The 24043-nt window shown below is 47.3% G+C and overlaps 1 protein-coding gene across 7 annotated transcripts in view; it reads right to left on the minus strand.

The window, feature by feature from the left end:
* The window catches only part of MAP7 (microtubule associated protein 7), a 97117-nt gene extending 74983 nt beyond the window's left edge, over positions 1–22134 (minus strand). For 3 of the 7 annotated variants that reach the window (XM_088529868.1, XM_088529867.1, XM_088529866.1), the window contains exon 1: positions 21956–22132. In XM_088529868.1, the coding sequence (XP_088385994.1) occupies positions 21956–22088 (133 nt within the window). In that variant the 5' untranslated portion in view covers positions 22089–22132. Of the gene's footprint in view, positions 1–21955 lie in introns of all 7 variants that reach the window. The other 4 variants (XM_088529863.1, XM_088529862.1, XM_088529865.1 and 1 more) reach the window with 2 other exon arrangements.
* Positions 22135–24043: the final 1909 nt, after the last annotated feature.

Genomic DNA, 24043 nt, shown 5'->3' on the forward strand with positions numbered 1-24043 from the left:
TGCGTCAGGAGCCTGGGGCTTAGGCTCCGCTAAGCCGCTCACAGCAGCGGTTATTGGTGCTGGCAGCTGTCTAGCCCCTGCCCCACTTGCGAGGCAAAAACACCCTGCCCCGGGAGCAGCCCTGCCAGGAGCGCTGCCAGCCCCAGCGCCCAAAGTAGGGCAGCGACCTGGCCCTGCAGGGTCCTCCCGGCTCAAAACACCCCCCTCTTCTGCACCCAGAAGCGATCTCAAGAGATCTCTGCTTAATGAGGAGCTCAGTTTACAACAGTACTTGAAGGAAAAAACAAGCAAGAACAGAAAAACGGCATGTTAATTTAAGTATCATGACAAGAGGAGACAGAATCTAGGTTTTAGCGAAGGGTTTCTACGGTCAGACATGAACACATGGTTTACTTGAGTATATTATTTGCTATTTCATAGAATCATAGAATCATAGGATGCTTAGGGTGGGAAGGGACTAGAGATCATCTAGTCCAACCCCCCTGCATACGCAGGGACACCTAGAGCACGTGGCACAGGACTGCGTCCAAGCGGGTTTTGAAGATCTCCAGAGAAGGAGACTCCACAACCTCTCTGGGCAGCCTGTTCCAGTGCTCTGTCACCCTCACTGTTAAGAAATTTTTCCTTAAGTTCCTGTGGAACTTTTGGCGCTTCAGTTTCCGGCCATTTCCTCTAGTCCTATCAGTGGCCACCACTGAAAAGAGACCATCACCGTCCTCTTCACTCCCTCCCTTGAGGTACTTATAGACACTGATTAGATCCCCTCTCAGCCTTCTCTTCTCCAGGCTGAACAGGCCCAGCTCCCTGTTTCTTGGTCAACAGGTAATTCTTGACATATTTCTATTGGTTTAATAACAAAACATGCTCTCTAACGATCACAGTACAGTCATTACTGCGCTACTTTGTGCCACATTAGGACACACCAGTCCCTAGCAGCTTGACAGCAACAGTTATATTACCCATCCTCCAAAAAGACATGAATGGCTCCTTCACTCCAAATTCATAGAATCATAGAATCATAGAATCATAGAACGCTTAGGGTTGGAAGGGACCTCTAGAGATCATCTAGTCCAACCCCCCTGCATACGCAGGGACACCTAAAGCACGTGGCGCAGGACTGCATCCAAGCGGGTTTTGAAGATCTCCAGAGAAGGAGACTCCACAACCTCTCCGGGCAGCCTGTTCCAGTGCTCTGTCACCCTCACTGTTAAGAAATTTTTCCTTAAGTTCCTATGGAATTTTTGATGTTTCAGTTTCCGGCCATTTCCTCTAGTCCTATCAGTGGCCACCACTGAAAAGAGACCATGACCGTCCTCTGCACTCCCTCCCTTGAGGTATTTATATACACTGATTAGATCCCCTCTCAGCCTTCTCTTCTCCAGGCTGAACAGGCCCAGCTCCCTCAGCCTCTCCTCACAGGGCAGATGTTCCAGGCCCCTGATCATCCTTGTAGCCCTGCGCTGGACTCTCTCCAGCAGTTCCAAGAAACATCTGCACTAAAGTAACATAGAAATGTTTTATATCTTACAATGTGAAATATTATGGCCAAACATACTTCTCTTGCATTTTTGTAGCGATAGAGTTATGCAAGAACCTTAAAATAACAAAAAACGGGCTTGTCACAGCAACAAGATCATGCCTTCTTCAGACTGCCCATTTCAACCTTAACGGCTTAAACACCCTGTAGCTCCACGACAACTACCCGGTTGGACCGTAACAACTAGTTTACCCGTGCATGGTCAGCGCCCAGGACGGCCGCCCGTAGGACGTTACGGAGGCCAAAGTCGCTGCCTGGGCTCGGGCACTGCTCCCGTTCCTGCCAGAGCCCTCCATGTGAGCCAGGCAAGGGTAACACTAGGCACGCTGGCCCTGTTTAACCTCGCACCGCTGGGATCCACGTCTTTGAACAAAAATGTTGCTATTCTTGGATCTTTTTCGCATCTCCTGTGTTGAGATCCTGGCTCTCCGATGCGAGCCTTCCCCTCAGCCCCACAGCTGCAACAGCCCCGGTGCCACTGGGGAACTTGCTTGCCCTGTGGCAGAAACATTAGCCAGGGCTGTGGAGCCCTTCCTGTGAAGTTGGGAGTCGGAAGCAACTTGGTTTGCTGTAACGTTAGTGAGGTAGATCGGTAAACGCTAATTAGAGTTGTCAACTCAAAACGTAAGCATTAATTAGCTTTGATTATTAATAATAAAGTTAATCATCATTTATTTATTCCTCCATCCTTGTTCAGATGAAGAGCAGGTAGCTTGCTCTCAGAGCATTCCCCTCAAGGAAAGCACAAATTACTAAAGGATCAGAGAGCAGGGGAGAGAATCAAGCCCACAGTGATCACTATAATTCAGAACGCATCTAGAAAAAAGCACTGATACTGACTGTAAAATAATTACAAATTTAACTTGAGAACAGGTTAAGCTAAGCCCCCTAAGCACAGCTAAAAATAAAAGCGTCTCTGCGTTGCGATACGCTCACATTGCAGTTGGGCTCACACAGCCTGAGGATGTAAAAGCAATTCTCTCACTAACTTCCAGGGCAAATTAACTTGCTAATTCACCCTCTAATGCACAGGCCACTGAGCACACAATTACATTAGAAAAAGGAAAGTGAAAATTCATGCTGTCGAGCAGATTAATTTGTATGGGCTGCAGCGTTACATTAAGAGCTTTTTGAAAAGCATGTGCGCTACCAGCACTCTGCTAAGCCGCATCGCTCACCGCCGAACGGGCCGCGCGCGCACGCGCAGCACGTGCCGCCCGCCCCAGCGGCCGCAGCGGGAGCCACGGCGCCACAAACAGCGGTGTGGCGCCGCGCGGCCGCACGCTGCCCTACATACGCCCCGCGCATCCAGGCCACGGGGCCGGCGCAGCGCTGCTGCGAGGGAGGGCTAGACCCTCGTCTGGGCGACAGGCCGGGGCTGAGAAGAGGGAGCAAGCTGGATTTCTGGGCCTGAGGTTGAGTTTTAATAAGCGGGACTTAGCTGAGGTTCAGAGGGAGAGCCTGTGGAAAGCCGTTGCGCTGCGGAGCTGGCAGGCGTGCGTGTGCGTGCAAAACATCAGGCTGGTGGGAAACAGGCATCTCGGAATACTAGGCCAGGATTTCTAAGGAAAGGTCAAATACAGATAAAGGCTTCTTTTTTTTCCTTTTTTTTTAATATGAAATATAGTCGGTTGATTTTATAATCATGTGAGACCAAGGTTTGCTTCATAGATACTTTTCCTATTGAGTTTCTCAAGTTTTTACTTCTTATTCTTTCTGCAGAGATCAGGAAGAGCTAACAGCTGATTTTTCTAGATCACAGAAGGAACGACAAGCCGGAAGAGCTAAAAGACTAAAGACCAGCGGGCTGACCAGTTAGAGGGATCAAAGATTAAGCACAGCTCAGTGTGCCAGACAGATTCCTCAATCCCTTGTCAAATTCGAGGCTAATTTCCAAGCCATCCTTCCCCACCACGTCGGGGCCCACAGGGCCTCTCAGCAGGCGGCAGCTCAAAGCACAGGAGCCCAGCGCTCGCGGGGAGCAGACACCAACACAGGCACCCGGCCCTGGTGAGGCCGTGGCACGGCTCGCATGGGGCGCGCTAGACGGGCTAATAAGCTGAAGACTCCAAGGATGATCTCTGTAAAACTGCAGCTATTTCCTTTCCAAAGGAATTCTGATATATTGGCACCAGGACAAGTGTACGCTTCCCAGTGTGAGCAGAGCTAATGCATTTTAGCCTTTCCAGAGTGAGGGGCCGATGTCCTCCTAGCTAACGCTGTCCTCCAAGTTACCTCCAGGAAGACAGCCCAACCAGGGTAAAGGGATCGTTGCCTGTATCGACTGACCGAGGCAAACGGATTTCCCCGGATTAGCCGAGGATTGCCCTGGAGCAGCAGCCCCGCGTCACCCTTCGCCACAGGGGCGGCGGGAAGAGGAGGACAACTCCCGCAGCCGGCACGACTGCCGGAAGGGCTGTTGCGCGCGGCCATAAAACCCTGGGCATCAAAGGAAGCGCAGGGAGCGTTTTGCCCTTATCAGTCATGACTCCCTCGCCCCTTTTTTATTTCCTGGAGTCAGTGCACAGGGGAGCAGAAGAGCTGGAGGCTCTTCCTTACTTCCCAACGCCGGCCTTCGTCTCCCGTATGTTCAAGGGCAGTCATTAACCTTTGAGGTGTACACATCAGTCTACACTATCACAGCTTTCATCCTGTTTTCCATCACTTCTAACCCGAACAACGATGACTTTACAGCACTGTGGGCATGTTTGTTTAGTGAGGAAGCCACTGCCACAGCTCAGGGCTTAACTTTCTAGGCCGATTTCTGTGAAGGTTCAGTACAGCAAGAAAAGAAAGCGTTAAACAGAGACTATGAAGTAAAAGGAAAATGATTAAAACAGCAGGATCACTTAAGATGCTGTCCCAAAGATGCACTCTGCTCTAAGAGGACAGCCTACGCAAGGTGACACTTAGTATTAAATTGCCTGAAAGAAGAGTACAGCTCTGGCAGGGCTGCAGGGGCAAAGTGCTCCTGGGGAGCCTGCACGGGTAGCATCTCTACTTCTATTAACCACTATATTGGGAATCTGCCTTAAATTTAGGGGCGGGGGTGGGGGGCAAAATATCTGGAAAAAAAAAGCAATTTTTTCCAAGTCAATAAAAATCTACGCTTCATCTCCCTTCATCATAGCATAACATGACCTACAAACCATACCTTAAAATAAAACCTCTGTAAATATAGGAGATTTGGCTGTACAAAATTATCCTATTTCCATCCACCAGTATTAATTAGAAGACACTAAAAATAGCATTACTTTGTGGTAGTATTTTAGGAACTTGATCCTCGATCTATAAACACTCACATCTGTGAGAAACTGCATAATCCTGTGTAATTAACTGCAAAATAGAAGTGCTGCTCTTCCCTTTGTGTCTATAAATGTCACCATAATAAATCAGTCCATCTGCTATCTATCATATGTGTACAGAGTTATTCAAATTTTTTTCACTATTCATGTGTCAGAGCATGAATGGATATTTTTGGTTGCTTCATTTTTGGTAGCTAGGATTTCAGAGAGCGAAACCTCTCATGACAAGGCATCCATTTCTACTGCAGATTTGAGGTCCTCATGAAATTCCTCCAGTGCGTTAACCGAAAAATCTCTAGTTAATTTGACCAAGTATTCACTTCTTTTTCAGCCACAGCAATAAGAACACAAGCCACATTTTTTTTCCTGCAGAAGTTCATGTTCACTGTTGCATGAGATTAAGGGCATGTCAGGACTCCAAGACTCTACTGTTGGCTTTGCTCCTGGCTCATTGTGTGTGAGCTCTGCCCTTCCTTTACCCTATTCCCTAAAAGAAAAACAGTCTTTTTTTTTTTTATAAGGTTTTGTCAATCTTCACTGAAACTTTTAAGTCCTTTGCTGCAAAGATCATAGGTGTCTGCAACTGCATGCACAGGGTGCTGCCCTCCCACTGAAGGGCAAATGAGTACATAGGATACCAAGGAGCAGGATACACGAGTGCCTTGGGATCCTGACAGCTCATGCTGAAAATGGATTGTTGTTTTATTTTTCCCTGAGAAGAGCCAAGTGTGATGGATAAAAACTAGGGGGAAAATGCCTTTTGCACTTTTGAAAGTTTAACTACTTTGAGGGTTGTCCTGGAACAACCTGGGTAAGGCAAACTACAGCCTGAACACGAGAGGTAACAACTGGATGGCAGCTGAAGGACACCAGAAGCTCCATGGATCCCATTCCAGGAAGAGGAACAATGCACCTTTCTGGGAGCCCTCAGAAATCCCATCCCTATCTGACAGGAACAGCAGGGTCTGAACATGACCAAGGCAGTCTGAGAAGGCTCATCAGATGCTGAAGGCAGCCCTCTGTACCCAACAACATACACACTAAATGCACAGACTCATCATTTTTACTCATCCTCACACATTTGATAGTTTTGGCAAAGGAACTTCCATCAACTATGCAGTTATGAACTTAGGACAGCAATTTGCTTTCAAGTACTATTACAGCAAAAAGCTTAAAACAATTGCATACACTTGGGTTTCAGTCTTGTATCTACAGAATCCATACTTTAAAAAAAAACTGTTTTGATTAATATGTTGTGATAAAACTTAAAACTTCCGCTCGAGCTTGAAATTTGCTTTGCTCATACGCAGTGCACGAAGAGATAAAAGTTATTCCCTACATTTATTATGTATTAATACTACATATTATGTAAATTATTATGTATTATTATATATTGTATTTATTATTTATTATTATATATTACTTGTATACCAGGGAAGCAACACAGTCTGATACACTGTTTAGTATCAGGCTGTCCAAATATTCCTGGCTTCCCATGCTGGGCAAAAATAGGTAAGTTCCTTAATTGCAAGAAATTAGCATAAAGCAGAGTATTTATGTTTCATAGATAAGAATAAAAATATGGATGAAATCCCAAAGCTTAAAATAAGACTCCTAACTTGCAGCTAACTGCTGTTGTTAATATGAAAATTACTTGTATCTTCTTAGCATCACTTCACTAGTCCCTGAAAGAGTGGGTTACAGGAGCTAAAAAAAAAAATAGCTTCGTTTGTCTGTTACCACTGGAAAGAAGAGGAATTCAGCTAACAGGCCAGGAGGGAGGACATTTACCTTAGGAAACGCATACACTTCCAAAATAATGTTTTTCTACACCACCACAAAATGCTGTACACACACTGCAGTTCACGCACCCAGGGCAGAGATGTAGCCCTTTGGAAATGTGAGCCGTGACCTCCTGTATTCTCCAAATACAGAGAACACTATGGACAGGGGGTGGTTCCTGGCTACACCGGCAGCGGAGCGGCACATTCCCAGCTTCGCTGAGCAGAGGGGCAGCACTTGGGGGTGGATTCAGAAAACATTCACTTGAATAACCCTGAATAACCCTGCAGCAGCTCTTCAATATATTTGGCTCAGCTGGAAGAGCAAGTACCACATGAAATACTTCCCAAATTTGTTATTTCAGGCCTTTAGTAAGCTGTAGCCAAAACCTGACCCTAAAGCAGCAATCTCATGAGCAGAAGGTAAAGTATTTGCCACAATAAAGAAAGAAGAAAAATCCCAAGCCCTCAAAGCCATCCAATACCTTTTGAGACCAGTTCATCATTAAATAGCGGAGAATATAGACATCACACATTAAAGGAGTGAATTTACCACTCTGTTTTCTTGTGATGGTACCTCTAAGGCGCAGACTAACTGCATTAATACAGTGGCTTTTTGCTTTTGTGTTCGCAGTGCTAACTTTCCACACACTGGCTGACATTCACAATCCGTTTTTACTGCCTCTCTCTGACTTACGATGTACTGCTTGCAATAAATGAAACACACGAGACTCAAATGCAGTGCCAGGTCTCCACAGCTGAAGCAAGATGATGAATTGACAGCATGGCTTTTAAGACGGGTAGCCATTTACTGCTAATGGCATGAGAACCGCCAAGGAGCCTGGATCCTTGGCAGTGGGGTGCCTCTGTTTCACACAGGCACAGCTTTGATCTTTGGGAAACTACGAGGCACCTGAAAAGCCAGAAGGGCTAAATGGTAAACAGAGACACCGCTCCAAAATGGCCAGCGTGCAATCTCCTGGGAAGCCCAATCGTTTCAAATAAATTTGAAGTGAAAAAAAAAAAAAGATTTCAGGGATGAAATGCTCCTAATTGTGGCTTCTTCCTTCTTCACAGAGTTCTTCCTTGCAGCCCTGCAACCTCTGGTGACAGCCCTGCGCCGAGCAGCGGCCCAGGCACCCCACGCTCCCCCGAGGCCTAGGCGCCCGTTCGTACAGTCGGAATGTTCTGAGAAACTGCTATGGAAATGGGATATCTGTAGACACATTGATTAACTGAGAAGATGAACAGATTAAAAAGACTGACTAAAACCCAAAAACTTACAGCAGCAATTTCTTCAAGGCACCTTTGAGTAGCACAGTGATCTGCGTGTAGAAGCCTTCTCAATCTCTGTAATGTGTGCACAGAATGGACGTATACATCTATTTGCTTTCAAGAAAAAAAGAGACCACTAATTACAAAATGCAGTTCAGTTCAATAATAAAGTTGGAGAGACCCAGAAAAGTTTGGAATAGATTATTTTCAGGCTGTTATCAAAAGAAAGAAAGAAAAAGAAGTGCTCCAAGTCTGAAAACTAGAGGTCAAATTTACTACCTTACTCATCTGCTCAGATGTGTCACTGCGTGGGAAGGATGGCCCTTCCTCTACCTTAACACGGCGGTGAGGGCTGTGAGCCCAGCTGTACAAGGGCAGATCCAAGCAGAGAGACTTCTCCACAAGACAAAAAGTCATTTTTTCCCCTAAGCCCTTCCCTATAGCTTTGCTTCCTGCTTTGCCATGGAGGCCAGGCTTAGAAACGCTACCTCAGCGTCGGCCTTAACTGAGAGATCTATGGGGAAAGTGCCTCAGCTGACTCATACCAGCTGACTTTAAGAAGTCCCCCAGAAGGGTCAGGTCTGTCAGGCCAGCGCGAGGCGCTGCCCCAGCACTCCGCCAAACCAGACCCACGCGACAAGCGCCAGCACCCAAGCCGCTAAGACCAGGCACCGGCCCAACCAGCTCGTAGCAAGGACAGCGCGGGGGAAGCGGGAGGCAGGGCCCATCACTGACAAACATAGCGTCAGAAACGAGAGGAAAGGCCCATCACGATACGCCTCAAGGCTTCACGTGCTCATCAGCGAGTGAAATCCACAACGAATGAACTTCTCTTTCAGTAGGAAGCCCAAGTTAATCCTGAAGGCATGCACAAACTTATTTTCCTCATTCGTTATTTACTTTCATCTTAAAAAGAAAAATGTAAAATACAGTCCATTACTGCAGTACTTTTAAGCAGCACAGAGTAAAGGTATTTGGCAGGTGGCGTCAGCACTTTAAGTTGCACAACCGTAGTTGTTACAGACCAGGAAAACAAGCTCCCATTAGATTTTTAATACCTGTAAGTATCAGCAGTGCTGATTGAAGAGCACCTTCCTACTCAAACTTTCCACTAGTAGGACCCATTATTTGGGAAACAAGGATGAAACACAAAACAAGCACCAGCTATAAACAAGCGTAATTGCCATTTTGTGGTACATACACATTACACTACACATAAATAGCCTCCAGATAACATAATTAACACAGTTGAAATACATAGAACTTAAAAACAAAAGGTCAACCAAATAAATCAGGACCAAAGTAAAGGAAAAAAAATGTACAGAGAGTGGGAAGTAGATGCACTGTTTGGTCATAAGCCAAATGGCTTAAGTGAGGCTTAAATTTGGTAATTTAAACCTCACTGTCTGGCTGTTTTTTTAGAGTAATATTCAATACTGCCTATTTAGCCAGAAACATTATAGTCAGACAGGAAAGTTCTCACTAATAATTTTAAGCATTATTGTCAGCAGGTCCTAACAAAGCAGGCTCCCCTTCCCTGAGAGGGGAGCAAGAAATTGCTCCTGTAAATGTGACAAGACACGAGACTTCCTATCACCAATTACTCTAAGACGCAATAACTTCATGAACAAATGCAATAAAGGCAGTCTGGGCAGTGCAGGTCTCTGACGACAGGCTGTTAATCAATACCTGTTTTTCTAATGACCAGTTCCACAAAAGGCAGTTACTTTGAAAATGCGCTTTCACCAAGTCAGGTATTCGCCTCCTCGTGGTGCACTCTACCTGCACCCCCTTGGGCTTCATCACGAGCCTCGCTCACTCGCCCACTCCTGGCCTCCTTCCTCACTGCACCTTCACCCTGGCTCAGAGGGGCCACCGAGCAAGCAGGTCCCGCACGATACCCTGTGGCCACGGAGAAGTGGCCGAGAACGAGGGCTAGTGGCAGTGCCACTATTCACAAAGTAAACTATTTGCAGCCAAGCTACAGCAGGTCCAGTTTGCAGGATGAACAAGTGCGTCCCTGGGAATGCAGGGGCCCAGGCTCAGAGCTCCAGGACACTGTAATCATGGAGATGCTGTTTTCATTTCACAGGAGGGGAAAAGGCAACACAGCCATACTCAGTCTCAGGACAGTGTTCATTATGCAGATACTGCAAAAGAGTGAAATCTCCGAGGGCAGCGATTAAACAAAAGCCTGACAGAAACAGGAGTCATCCATGAGCACCACACTGGTACGAGGATCACCTTCATAGCACTGTTTTTCTGTACATCTTTACATTACTACATTACATCATTACATTACTACATTCTGTAGCATCATTAATAGTTTTCAATTGACTAGAAAGATTTACGTTAAACATGTTGCAGTGAAAAGTCCAGCTTCTCTGTAGTCCTCACTGACCCTGAGCATCTGCAGCCCACTGTTGGGTTACAGCAGCGATCCAGGTGCCTCATAGCAACAGAAAGCCAACAGAGACTCCATAAACATTTGCCACCCATTTTGTTGCTTAAACTACAGAATTACTTTGTGACAGAAAAACCCACCATACAGTACATAAACACGTTATACAGTATTTCTGAAAAAAACTGACCAGGGATGTAAGAGCATCCCAAAATGCTGATAGCCCAGGCACAGGGACAGGCACAAGCTGCTTCGCCTGCAGCTCAGCTTTACTGCCAATACCTCGCTCAGCAGCTGGTTGTTACTGCCCTTTTCTGGTTTACAGATGGCCACGGCCATCTGCTTTTTTTTCTTCATCCCCTTTCTTTTTTATTTTGTAGTTCAGACTGCAACTAAAACACAAGAGCCGGAGCTGGCTGGCTCAAAAAGGATTTTTTACTAACTTTCTATCTTCCTCAGCTGGGAGAGTCAGAAAGAGCAAGGTAGTCGTGTGGTATTTCCTGCTAGCAAACTGGAACCCACATAAACTGTGTAAACTGCATCTCCCATGTGCAAGCACGTGCGAACTGCACACCCAAGATGGGGCCTGTGCTCCTCATTCAGCATTTCTTGAGGAAACAGCAGCAGTTACAATGACAGAGGATTGAAAGGCAAAGTTCAGCAGCTTCTTCTCCCCCATACTGTCACTGCTGCACTGGGAGGTTAAAAAAAACCCACAGGCACCAACTCCACTGACATCCCATCTCCATCTTCAAAAACCAGCTCAGACACATTTGATCTCATTCACAGCGTCTCAGCACACGAGCCAGACCTCGGCACTGAAACTTTTATCACTGTGTTAGTCAGCACGCAGGCAATGTGAAACCCTCTAAAAGAGAGAGAGAAAAAGGCAAGCAGCACAACTGGCTGCACGGAAGGATGACTCCTCACGTCAAGGGCAGAGAACTGGATAAACCTGCATTTTCAAGACAGCCTTCTGAAACGCTTCCCGGAGCAGAATTGGGAAACAAGATAGTTTTGTACACTTACTTACAAGAGCGCGAATTGAGTTCTGTCAGCACTTCCATAATAAACCTTGCTTGGGCAGGAGTCTAAAATGAAGCTGAAAGAGATGGATTTCAAGAATGGAAAAACTAAGCCTTTGAGCACCTTTAAAACGATGCTTTAAAACTGAGTTATTTAACTGTTTGAAAACAGGACTCTCCTCGGGACTTATCTAGTTGGACAGTCTTAGCCCAAGACATTGGCACTACCATAGTATTCCCAAATCGGAGTCTTCTCATACCACGTAAATATTACTTTTGAAAGGATGCTGCTTTTTCACCCCACTTCCTCATCTTCCTATCCCAAGCAAAATAAAGCCTGGTTGCTGATCATCTGCTCTTTGTATTACAAGCTGAGTTGAAGTGCCTCACTGAGCACAGGACTTCCAGTACCTCGAGCATTTCTCGTGAGCTGTTAAAGTTCTGGGTTGCTGGTGTCTCTCTAAACCTCTCCAACTCTTCACTTCTTCTTCAAGTCAGTTGTAAACCGGGCCTCCAACACACACACACTCCTGAAAGCCTTTCACTAGCATTAAGGAACAACTGTATATCCACAACCTGCTCCTGCAGTTGTAAAATTTAACTTAATCCCAACAAGGAAGCAAGCAGAGGTCAGCAGCAAAGGGAAATAAGGGATTGCTATGTCAGCCGCCTTGGCTAAGCTCTAGGTGGCCATTCCCAATGGGAAACTCCTGCTTTCCCTGCAGCTAGGTCTACAGACATTAGCCCTAGCAAAGTAAAAAGCCTTCAGCTAACTGACTTTTACAGCTCAGAAGTGAAGGAAGTATCACCTGGAGGATTTCCTGGAATCTCTGCTATTCTCCACATCTTGCTTCCCACCAGTCTCAGCAGACACTGGAAGTGAATTTGCTCAAACTCTTAACTTCTCTTTAAAGAAACTCCCCAGACAGATTACCCCAAACCCAGTCTGCCTTTTTTGACACCTGCAGAGAAAGCTTCCATAAGTTAAAATGCCACTGACATGAGCTTAAGTCTACAGAAGCTTGGCCAACCTATGAGAAAAAATGGGTCGTCTCTACAGCGAGGGAGAGAAACTGGGAAGCCCAGGAGAAGGCCAGAAATACTTGAAGGCAGTATTACTCAGTGTTCCTGAAATAGCTATTATGAAAAAGAAACATAAGTATCTGCATTCTAGCCCTAATAACTCCTACCGTGAGCTTGACAAACCACTGTCATTACATCTACACATAACAGATAATTAAGATCAGTTTAAGGAACAATTTGGATGTTCACTTGCTGTCACAATCAAATCCATAAATCAACGAGATAGGATGTTCCTGTAGAATCAGGTAAAACCAATTCCTTTCCTCTGAAGACAGAAATACCTTGCCTCAGGAACAGGATGTAAAAGCTCAGGTTTTATATTACTCCCAAATTTCATTTCTGAGGTTTAATTAGTAAATAAAACACAGACAAAACATTGCCTGTAGTCTTCATCATCTTTATTATTCAGGTCTGACCCACAGACATTAGCATCCACTCACATCATGTTTCAACTCAACGTGGGTGAAACTCATGCATGAGGTTAAAGCAGCGCTGGGTGGCAAAAACAGTGGATTGCGGGACGCGCCTTCAACAGCGAGTTAGTTCATTAAAATACAGCAAACTGAACCATGGTAGTTATTCTCCTGACACATTATTATTGTGGTCTGAGCTTGGATAGTTTGGGTTAATTCATTAGCGTAACTCAAAATTGCAAGTCACTTCTGAAGGAACTTTTGATAATAGTACAAAAACCCTCTTTCATGATGCTTCCGCTTAGAGCTCTTAATCCGCAGTACCAGAAAAACGAGTTCTCCAGCTGCAGACCCAATTTGGGGCGGGAAGGGGCAGGGCAGGATCAGTGCTCTGTGCAGAGCAGAGCGCTGCACACACTGAGCTAGGGCAGGAGGGAAATGAGGTGCTGCCAGCGGCTCAGCTCAGCGCGGTAATGAGCGGGGTCCAGCCACGCTCGCTCCCAGCCAGCAGCAACACAGGCCGAGCTGGCACTCATTTAAGTTCTGCACAATCCGAGGGGCCCGCAAAGGCTTTCCTCATCCACGCAGAGGAAAGTGAGACTTTGTTTTTAGAGGAAAGCCTTTGCGGGCCCCTTTTTACAGCGATAACAATAAATGATGAAGAAACTCCACATTTTACTATCAATATTCCTTAGGTGGAATTCCTTCCATGTTATATACGGGTTTCAAAAAAGCTGTCTGAATTAATCTGAGCTCATTTTTTCTGAAACTCTGAGAAGCATTTTCTCTTGTGAACACTGTAATTAAATGCTCTACCCACTTCTCACATTGACAGCTCTAAGATCATTCATATCTCGGTTGAAATATCTAGGTTTACTTACAGAAGTTACTTTGCAAAAACACAATCTTCTCAGTAATTGAGATTATTCTCAGTTCGCATGCCAGGTCAAGCTGGACCCATGTTAACAAATACCTTATTGAAGTTGAAGGCTGTCAGGCATACTTCTGGGAGTTTTGCAAACCACAGCATCAGGCATGCTCCCTGAGCACACAGAGATCACACGCTGCTTTCCTCTCCAAAAATGGTCAGTCAAGAAAATATTTGAGCAATCTCCTCCAGAACCAGCACAGCTGGGCTGAAACCACCAGGAAGCATGAGACAGTTCTTGGCCCAGCAGGGACAAACCCTCAGGACCCTGATGAACATACTGAGTTACAGCCCAAGCCCAGTGCTCAACCCTGGGAGCTTGACTCTGAAAGCCAGAAGAAAGGAGCAGATTGGAGTAGCTTTAATGGGCTCAAGATATTTCTCAGCTATTCCCGAGACTTTCAGCTGGGTCTCCTTGTTTCATTAAAAATAAATTGCTTCGTGTGAGGAGCACTTTGTCTTTATTATTCATAAGTTTTTTTGACAGCCTCCAGCACCAATAGCTTTGAAAGGCAAAACCCTACGAATTAGGCAGCTTTGCAGTAGCTTTCCAGAAACAGCTTCCCTCTGCACTCCCAACGATTCTAGACTGGGCTATGAACATGGGGTTAAGAAACATTACATCTTCCAGGTACCTTGGGAGGTGTTTGTTTTTATCTAATGGTGATGGGCGAATCGAGGGCGTTTTTGGCCTCTTGGGGTTCAAGAGAAGCCTCTGGCCAGCAGGAAGGAGGAAGCAGACAGGGCTCAGCAGCAGCGGGTGGAAGGCAGAGGATGACAGACCTGGCTCTCCTGCTTCCCAGCCCTGCCCCGCTGCGCAACCAGCACGGTAGGGAGAGTCTGCGTCTTCCCGTCCTTCCACCCACTCCTTCCCCTCACCTGCAGATGGGCAGGATAAGGCTGCTAAGCATCACAAAAACCTCCGACACTCCATCTGGGAGAGCCGCTCGCCAGCCCTTCGCAGCAGCTCACGCGCCTGCCCCAGGGACGGGCAGCCCGCGTGGGCACCCCGGTGAAGAGGTGCCCTTTGGGGAACCACCACCCTGGCAAGGACGGCTGGTTTAAAGTGCTGTGGGAGCCCACAGTGGAACCGCTGCTGTGGCTGCAGCCCACACAGGGCTCCGCGGTGTGGGATAGCGCTGCACCTCTGCGGTGTGGGATAGCGCTGCGTCTCCACAGCCCGCGCCGGGCTCTGCAGGGTGGGATAGCGCTGCACCTCTGCGGCGTGGGATAGCGCTGCACCTCTGCAGCCCGCGACGGGCTCTGCAGGGTGGGATAGCGCTGCACCTCTGCAGGGTGGGATAGCGCTGCATCTCCACAGCCCACACCAGGCTCTGCAGGGTGGGATAGCGCTGCACCTCTGCGGTGTGGGATAGCGCTGCATCTCCACAGCCCACACCAGGCTCTGCAGGGTGGGATAGCGCTGCACCTCTGCAGCGTGGGATAGCGCTGCACCTCTGCAGCCCGCGACGGGCTCTGCAGGGTGGGATAGCGCTGCACCTCTGCAGGGTGGGATAGCGCTGCATCTCCACAGCCCACACCAGGCTCTGCAGGGTGGGATAGCGCTGCACCTCTGCAGCATGGGATAGCGCTGCACCTCCACAGCCCACACCAGGCTCTGCAGGGTGGGATAGCGCTGCACCTCTGCAGCCCACACCAGGCTCCGCAGCGTGGGATAGCGCTGCACCTCTGCGGCGTGGGATAGCGCTGCATCTCCACAGCCCACACCAGGCTCCGCAGCGTGGGATAGCGCTGCACCTCCACAGCCCACACCAGGCTCCGCAGCGTGGGATAGCGCTGCATCTCCACAGCCCACACCAGGCTCCGCAGCATGGGATAGCGCTGCACCTCTGCAGCGTGGGATAGCGCTGCATCTCTGCAGCCCGCGCCGGGCTCTGCAGGGTGGGATAGCGCTGCATCTCTACAGCCCACACCCAGAGGCGTGGGGTTTCAGTTTCCAGGGCTGTCGACTTAATGCCCTTGAAAGATGCCAAATTCCCACCTCTTTTGACATCCCTGAAGTTTGTGTGTGATGATAAACACAGTGGAAAAAAACGCTACTAAATAAGTTAGCCGAGTTTCACAATTAACAGACATTTCCCTGACACATGCAGACCATGAGCCCAATTGCACCAGCAGCCGCCTTAGCAGAAACCTCCCTCCTTGCCCTGAATGAACAAAGCTTACAGCTGAATCGAGCATCACACAAACACCATCATCCTGGCAACAGCGGCAAAATCTGCTGGTAATCAACACCGACAGCACTGCCATGCACCACACGAGTGGGGGAAAAAAAAAAAACACTTTTATTGTTTGTTTGCAGGATGACAAAGAATAGATGCAATTGTTCAGAGGTCTAAAGCACATCTGCCCAGCTTTGCATTAACAGCAGTGCTCACTCAGCAGATGAGAGGTCCACTCCCTTAATCACTTTTAAATAGGCAGGTGGAGGATTCCATTATTAGGCTGGCTGAGATTTCTTTTCATGCACTTGCTGTAAATATTTCAAAATTATAAAGGCAGCTCTTTGAGTGATTCACTGCCCCAGTTTATAATCCTGAAATATGAGCATTGCCTTTCTGTGCTCTTCCAAGATCCTTCTGGAAACATGGTGCTATCAGCAGCAGTCTAAAGTGGTCTCGCTCCCCTCAAAACATGGGGAACAGGAGGTATCACAGAACGGTTGAGGGTGAAAGGGACCTCTCGAGATCATCTAGTCCAACCCTCCTGCTCCAGCAGGGGCACCTAGAGCACGTGGCACAGGGTGGCATCTAGGCAGGTTTGGAAGATCTCCAGAGAAGGAGACTTGACAACCTCTCTGGGCAGCCTGTTCCAGGGCTCTGTCACCCTCAGAGGAAAGGAGTTCTTCCTTATATGGAGATTAAACTTCCTATGTTTCAACTTACACCCATTACCCCTTGTCCTATCACTGGCCACCACAGAGAAGAGCCTGGCCCCATCCTGCCTACAATCACCCCTCAGGTACTTGAACATGTTGATCAAATCTCCTCTCAGCCTTCTTTTCTCCAGGCTAAACAGGCCCAGCTCGCTTAGTCTTTCCTCATATGATAGATGCTCCAGTCTCTTATCAATCTTCATGGCCCTACGCTGGACCCTCTGTAGAAGCTCCATGTCCTTCTTGTACTGGGCAGCCCAGAACTGCACCCAATATTCCAGGTGTGGCCTCACCAGAGCTGAACAGAGGGGGAGGATCCCCTCCCTCAACCTGCTGGCAACACTCCTTCTGATACAGGCCAGGATCCCATTGGCCTTCCTGGCCACAAGCGCACATTGTTGGCTCATGGTTAACTTGTTGTCAACCAGGACTCCCAAATCCCTCTCCACGGAGCTGCTTTCCAACAGGTCAACCCCTAAATCTGTACTGGTACCTGAGGTTATTCCTCCACAGGAATAATGTGTCCTTGTTGAACCTCATGAGGTTCCTCTCTGCCCAGGTCTCCATCCTGTCTAGGTCTCCCTCAATGGCAGCACAGCCCTTGGGAGTGTCGGCCACTCCTCCCAGTTTGGTATCATCTGCAAACTTGCTGAGGGTGCACTCTGTGCCCTCGTCCCAACCGCCTTCTTTTCCTTCACATACCTAGAGATGGTCTCTAGGATGAGCTGCTCCATCACCTTTCCAGGGACAGAGTGTATCACTTAAACATTTAATAAATCCAAGAAAGAGTTGTTAAGACTACATCCCAGGTGCACGAAAACCAACAAGGCAGAGGAAGAGGGACACACTAGGGCGAACTGAACTGCTTGTGTCTGAGGTAAAGGAATGGCTGCAGTCTCAGCTCATGCACTGACAGGATGCATTTCTTTAGTTTCATATTAGCCTACTTGGACATATCTGTATGATTTACATAGAAAAAGCACGTTCACTGCTACCTGCAGCCACAGACACCATACCTCGTGCACAACACAAACTCTAAGGGAGCAACGAGGCTTTAAGTGTGCAATTCGGGGCCTGTTTTGTCTGGCCACTTTGGGGATGCAGTTGCAGCACTGCCAGAAAGCTGGTGACTGCAAACAAAAACAATTCACGTGCAAAATAAGCTTCTGCAGTCCTGTGAGAGCCGTATTTGAAAAGCATGCCCTTCGTAACAAAATCAGTGTGTTATAGCGGGAGAGGAGAGCAGGAGATTCTAACAACAGCGCGCGGTAAAAGCCAAGGGCAGAGCAGACTGAAGCAGCCTCCGCTGCTACCGCTCGGTGCCTTGGCAGCAGCAAAGCTGGGCCCCAACAGTGGCAATAGCGGGTGCTAAACACACGCAGAGGCCACAGAGGGGCTCCCAGTGCTACCCGGCGCGCTCGCTCTGGGGCTGCAAACACAGTGCCCAAGTGAAACAGAGCACGTGTTTCACACGTGGCTACGTACACTACAGTTTGAATGGGAGATCTCTGAAAAGGGCACGCCGCGTTGGAACGGAGATTTAGGATGACCATGAGGGAGGCTTTCACTCCAAAAGATTGAGGTGTTTCAGCAAATAATGTTTTTCCAACTAAAATCATGTTTTGAAGGAAAAACGTGCTCTAAGTGCCTTCAAAAGCATGGCTCTAACAACTGAAAAATTAGGCACTAATGCTAAAACATCCAAAATGTCCCTTTGGAGACCTTAGTTTATTACTTGTCTGTGAACTGATCTCCAAGAACGCTCAGCCCAACAGAACCAGATACACCTGCAATATGCATTTTAGATAGATGCTGATCCTCAATTCACGTTCAGACTTCAACTGCGAAACAAACAGTCCCCAGGATTTATAACCTGGGCGACTTCTGGAAAAAGGCTGTCTAAGCACCACAGAGCCTGGACACCAGTGACAACTCCCACCACTCAAACAGCCTTCACAAACAAGTCATGAGTTTTCCTCCGTTCAAATATAATAATAAAAACATCTCTTCAAAGAACATGCTGGAGATGCTACATTTGCTTTCCCTTAGTGCTATTTTATACCTCTCCAGACATTCGAGCACTTAAACTCACTTGGCTTTATTTCAAACATCTGCTTAAAACTTTCTTGATTTAACTATCACCCTGGCAAAAAGACAGGAGGTATCAACAAATAATAAGAGTAATAATAAAAGTTAAAAACAAAACCAAAAACATTACAACATTGCAACAAATGAAATAAAACAGCAAGGAACAGCCTCATTACGAATGCCTATGGGATGAGAACGAAACTCAACCTTTCTGACATGAGCACTCCCTGTGAAAACATACATCAGCACCTTCAAGTAATGTACCTAAGTAGAAAAAAACACTAGTTACCTACTAAAAATATCTACAATAAATGGAATATACTCTCTCCACCACTGATTTCAGCCAGCAAACCAGTGAAAGTTAGTATATTAAGAAAAAACTTTTTAACAGACACAGGCTCAGATGAGATTCACACAGAGGCTTGTAGAAAATTCTCAGGTAGAGACCGGAGGGAAAAAACAGAAACAGTCCTGCTTAGTTCTAACTGCTAGTTTGCTACCTGCTACGCAGATGAAAGCAGACACACGATTAAGAACGCAGAAATCTACTGCTGCCTTCTCCATCCTCCCCAAACAATCATTTCCCAGCTCGGTAAGGATGTGGGTGTGAGGAAGCGAGAAGAGGGGCCTAGGAAGTTAAGGCAGGGTGAAAAGCAGTGAATACAATTCATAGTAAAAGGAATCAGAAGCACACAGCAGCAGAGACCACTGAAGCCTTTTAATACCTCCAGCTTAAAAAGAAAAAAAGAAAAAAAAAAAAAAAAAAAAAACCCTGACATTTTCATTTAAATATTTGTTTACACTGGAAGAACAAGTTCAATGCCTGCCAGGCCTCTCAGATTACAGTACAGGCAGTCAAGGACACTGAGAAATGGCTGGTCTTGAATCAGCTCACAGGAAATCTAAACTGTTAACCAGTTTACAGTCTCCATAAATATTCTTATCCTTGATGACAGTATTAACTCTCATACAAACTCGGAGCAAGCCATAATGTTTTAGGAAGATCTGGACTACCCACCAACAGGAATATTTTAAAACTCACGATGATATTCAAACATCCCTAGCTAGAAGTGAACTGTTTTGTTGCTTTGGAGTAGCAGATCCATTAGAGGCCTCCTGGGTTTCTGAAGTGCACAAGGTAACCCAGCTTGCTCACAGAAACTGCCGATGAAAAACAGTTATTATCTAGCCTGTCTCCCACGAAGACGACACTAATTCAGTACGTGCTAGAAAAACACGCGCTGCAGAAGAGCGCTGAGCATGCAGCAAACAAGGCAGCTCCAGCACCAAGACGGAGCCAACACTGCAAAACAGCAGCAACCCCATGGGCTCGGGTGACTCAAGGAAGCTACACATGGATCCTCTGAACTTCTTACGTTTCTGCTCAGAGCTGCACTACGACCTTACCCAGTATCAGGTAGGGAAAGGAGAACGCAGCCTTGAATACATGCATTTCATATGACCAAGGATTCCATCTTTAGCCACCTTTCCACTGATCACGCATTCAAATATGCAGAAAGGTAAAAAAAGCTACATACACCAGTATGCAAATGGTGGCGGAGAGGCAGAATGTGCTATTTTAAGTATTCAGGGAAAGAAAAAGCCGTATTTCAAAAAGCTTTTGCATGACCTCTCATGCTTTCTCTCACTAAGAGCATTCAAAAGCAAGGCCACCTCACTTTCACCTTAGTAAAACCCTGTGCATTTGTTTTCACATGTCACTGCAATGAGAGAAAACAAGAATGATCAAAAAGAAATCAAAATAACTTTAACGAGAGAGGCAAGTGAGAGGCAGCTCTATGTGACTGCTGTGAAAAGACAACACAAAGTGAACTAATAAGTCAACACCAACTTTTATCCTGGGAAACTATCCGTGGCACTGAACAACCAGGAAAACTGTTGATCTGTAGCTTTGTGGACTATTGACTCTGGCAATCATCCAGTGCTGATAAAGGAAAGTAATACACTTCTTAAAACACTGAAAACCACAATAACCTCACAATAAAATTTGCATCCTCATTTCATATGGGCAGGTTAAAAGATACAGAAGAGCAAGAATGACACAGTAGCCACACTAACAAAGACTAGCAATACAGATGCTATCATGAAGCTGAAATCTGTGACTTCTTTACTCTCAAGATAAAAAGCAGAAGATTTTATCGTAGAAACAAACACAGAAATTCAGACATGGGGAACTTTTGTTACAGCCACCAAATCAACTTTTTGCTTCAAGAAAATAACCTTTGAGCTGCAAACAATCCAGCTCCATGTAAATATACCTGCTATACATTTGCTATTTAAATGTTTGCTTGCTAGCTAGTCTTTCCTGTTATATGGTAGAATGGAAACATCTGAAATTTGATGCACTATCCTGAGGCTATCAACTAACAGATGTTTTGTAAACAAACAAACAAACAAACTCATACTTCTTTTTTTTTGTTTGTTTCCAAATAAGACAATAAAAAAGAATATTCACGTAACTGTAAATCACTTGATCAAGAACAACAAAATCTAAAATCCAATAGTATAAGCTTAAAATATCACAACTGCAAGATGCAGACTCAGAGAATTTAAACACTGGAATCCAGGCAGAAAACATTAATTACATGATGCAAGATAGACAGTGGCTACACAGGCTTGACAGACCTCTGCTATAAATCAAACACCAACATCCCTCCAGCACCACCGCTCACCTACGGCAAACAAATCATTTTTATCCAGCAGTAACAATTTGTCACAGCGTGCCCTCGTTTTAGTCAAACTTGTCAAAGTTGCAGTCTCTGAACAATTAGGCACAGGAATGGAAGTACAGCTGATTTCACATCCTCTTGGGCAAAGCTGCCTTCGAGACAGGCTGGTATTGCATTCTGTATTCTGCAAGCCTAGAACCACCTCTTCTTACAGGTCCCTGGCCTCTTCTTACAGGTCCCTGTAAGCCCTTTCAGAGAAAATATATTGGTCAGTGTTCATTAATAGCTTCATTTTTAGGTAGAGGTAAGGGTCTTGCATTAGCTTTGCTTACCTCTACCTAAAAACGGAGTTATTAAAAAGTGTGTTTTTTAACTCAAACCCGAGACAGACGCTTGCATAACAGCGCAAGAGGCCGAAACGCCGGCACGTGCCGGAGCACATCCGCGGGCGCCCGGACGCGTCCCCGGGCTGCGGCTCCGCGCCGAGGAGCAGCGCGGACGATGCTCCTGCTGCGCTGCGCACCCCCGCTCACCTCTCGGCCTTTTGGGGTTGCCGTTCTTCTGCAGCTCGTCCTCCTCGCTAATGGTGAATAAGCCCGGCGGGGTTGGCCTGGCGCTTGTCTTCTTCAGCCTCTCTTGGCGGAGGGCAGCAGTGGATCCGGGCATGGTGCTGCTCCCCCTTGCTTATTTCAGAGGGAAAAAAAAAGTAGAGCGGGCAGCCCCTGCGCAGCAGCTAGCTGCAACGCCGCCTGCTCATTTGAGCGCTTGTAACAGATCCCCTACGGGTAAGCAGCGTGCAAACAGCTGACAAATACCAACATCCACTTGGCAGCGGGGGGCCCACCGCTCTCCCCGCCAAGAGAAGCCCGAATTGAAGGCACGCAGGTTCGGATGCCGCTCGTCGCGCTCTCAACCTGCTCAGCGAGATCCCGGCGCGGAGCTCCCGGTCCCTCGCGCGGCACCTTCCTCCCCTGCTCCCAGCTACAGCACGGTAAAATATTCAGCACGCCACGCAGGAGGAGAAAACACGATACGCCGCTGTTGGCAGTTGCCCTGACAACAGTGACACATCCTCATCCAAGGAGGTCTCTGCTCGGCCGCAGCGAGGCGGCCTCGGGAGCGCGGCTCCGGCGGGAGCGCCCGCGGGATGGCGGGAGGACGGCGCTGCGCTTGCACAAGCCCGTGAGCACCGGGCGCAGCGCAGCCCGCGCGGCCCCGGGCGGGAGCCTGCGTCTTGCCAGCTGCTCTGTTTATTCATGTCGAGAGATCTCAGCCTGATCTAAGCTAAAACAATGAGGATGAGTCTTCTGCCGTGTACTCAGAAGTATTTTTTCCCTTAGCTTAATCATCTTCCTATGCACCACATACCTTTTGCATTAAGCAGGCAAACACCCACACACACGGGCAGGTGTTGGAACATTCTGCTTGGTCGAGAAAATCCAAAATCAGCAGGTCTGGCCTGCACAGACAGCAGAGGACTATAAAAGGACTTTTGAAGTGAATATTCTCCATTGCCACATCAGGTTTATAGCATGGATCATCAACATCCACTTGTACGAAATGAACAAAATACAAACTACCGAGTGATTAAAACTGCTCAAGTTTGTTTGTTTTTTTGTTTTGTTTTGTTTTCCCTTTTTATGTTGGCACCCTAGATCTTCTTTAGTCATTTACAACACAGCACTTACAGGTTTTGCAACCTGTGCATTCCCAGAACGGCTCCTGCTCAGATTTGCTCTGTTCTTGATAGCTCCAAGAGCCACTATGCAAAACCCTGAATGTTTCACACACAAAACCACCTTCTTCCACCTCAAGCCTTCCAATGCACATTCACTATTTTAAAATACCATAGAATAAATGCAATAAATAATAAAAAATTAAAAAAATTTAAAAAATTAAAAATAAAAAAAAAATAAAATAAATGCAAGATAAAAAACACTTTACAATGTCAAAAATGATGGTATTTCCTCCCTCTGTGGCTAAGACTATAAAGAGGAATTTTATGCAGACCGATCATCCCCTCCACCAGCAAGAACCACAGGATGGCCCTTATTTTACCTAACCGTTTTGTAGGGGGCTCGTATCAGAAACGCATCTCACGCAGCCGCAGAGTTAGCCGAGCAGCAGACAGCAGCTCCGAGCAAGAGGCGCCGGAGCGGGCGGCAGCTCCGTGCTACATGCACCGCCGCGGCCGGGATGCTCTTCCCAGGCAGGCGCAGGGGGAGCCGAGCGCCAGGACAGCCCGGCCCCGGCACCTCAGGGTGCACGGGCTCAGCACGGCCCAGGCAGAAGCCGCTTCCCTCTCCTCAAGGGTGGGCTCAGGGCCGCGCGGAGGGGCCGGGGGCCGCGCGGAGGGGCCGGGGCCGTGCGGAGGGGCCGGGGGGCCCAGCCTGCTGCGGGCGCCTCCTCCAGGCCCGGCCTGCTGCCCGCGGCTGCCCCGCGGCTTTGCTGGGTGAGCACACCGGCTGCCTGTGATGACACCCGTCTAAATCACTGAAGACACTTTGTACTGAAGGGTGTGGAGGCACAGGCACACGGAAAGCTCAGCCCAAGCTGTGCGTTACCTCTGCAATCTGCCTTCCAGTCCTGGCACTGGCTGCTCTCACGCACTGTGAGAGGAA

Source organism: Tinamus guttatus, unplaced genomic scaffold (genome assembly GCF_059628265.1).
Source record: "Tinamus guttatus ecotype Peru unplaced genomic scaffold, ASM5962826v1 Tinamus_guttatus_pri_ptg000351l, whole genome shotgun sequence".
Lineage (NCBI taxonomy): Eukaryota > Metazoa > Chordata > Aves > Tinamiformes > Tinamidae > Tinamus > Tinamus guttatus.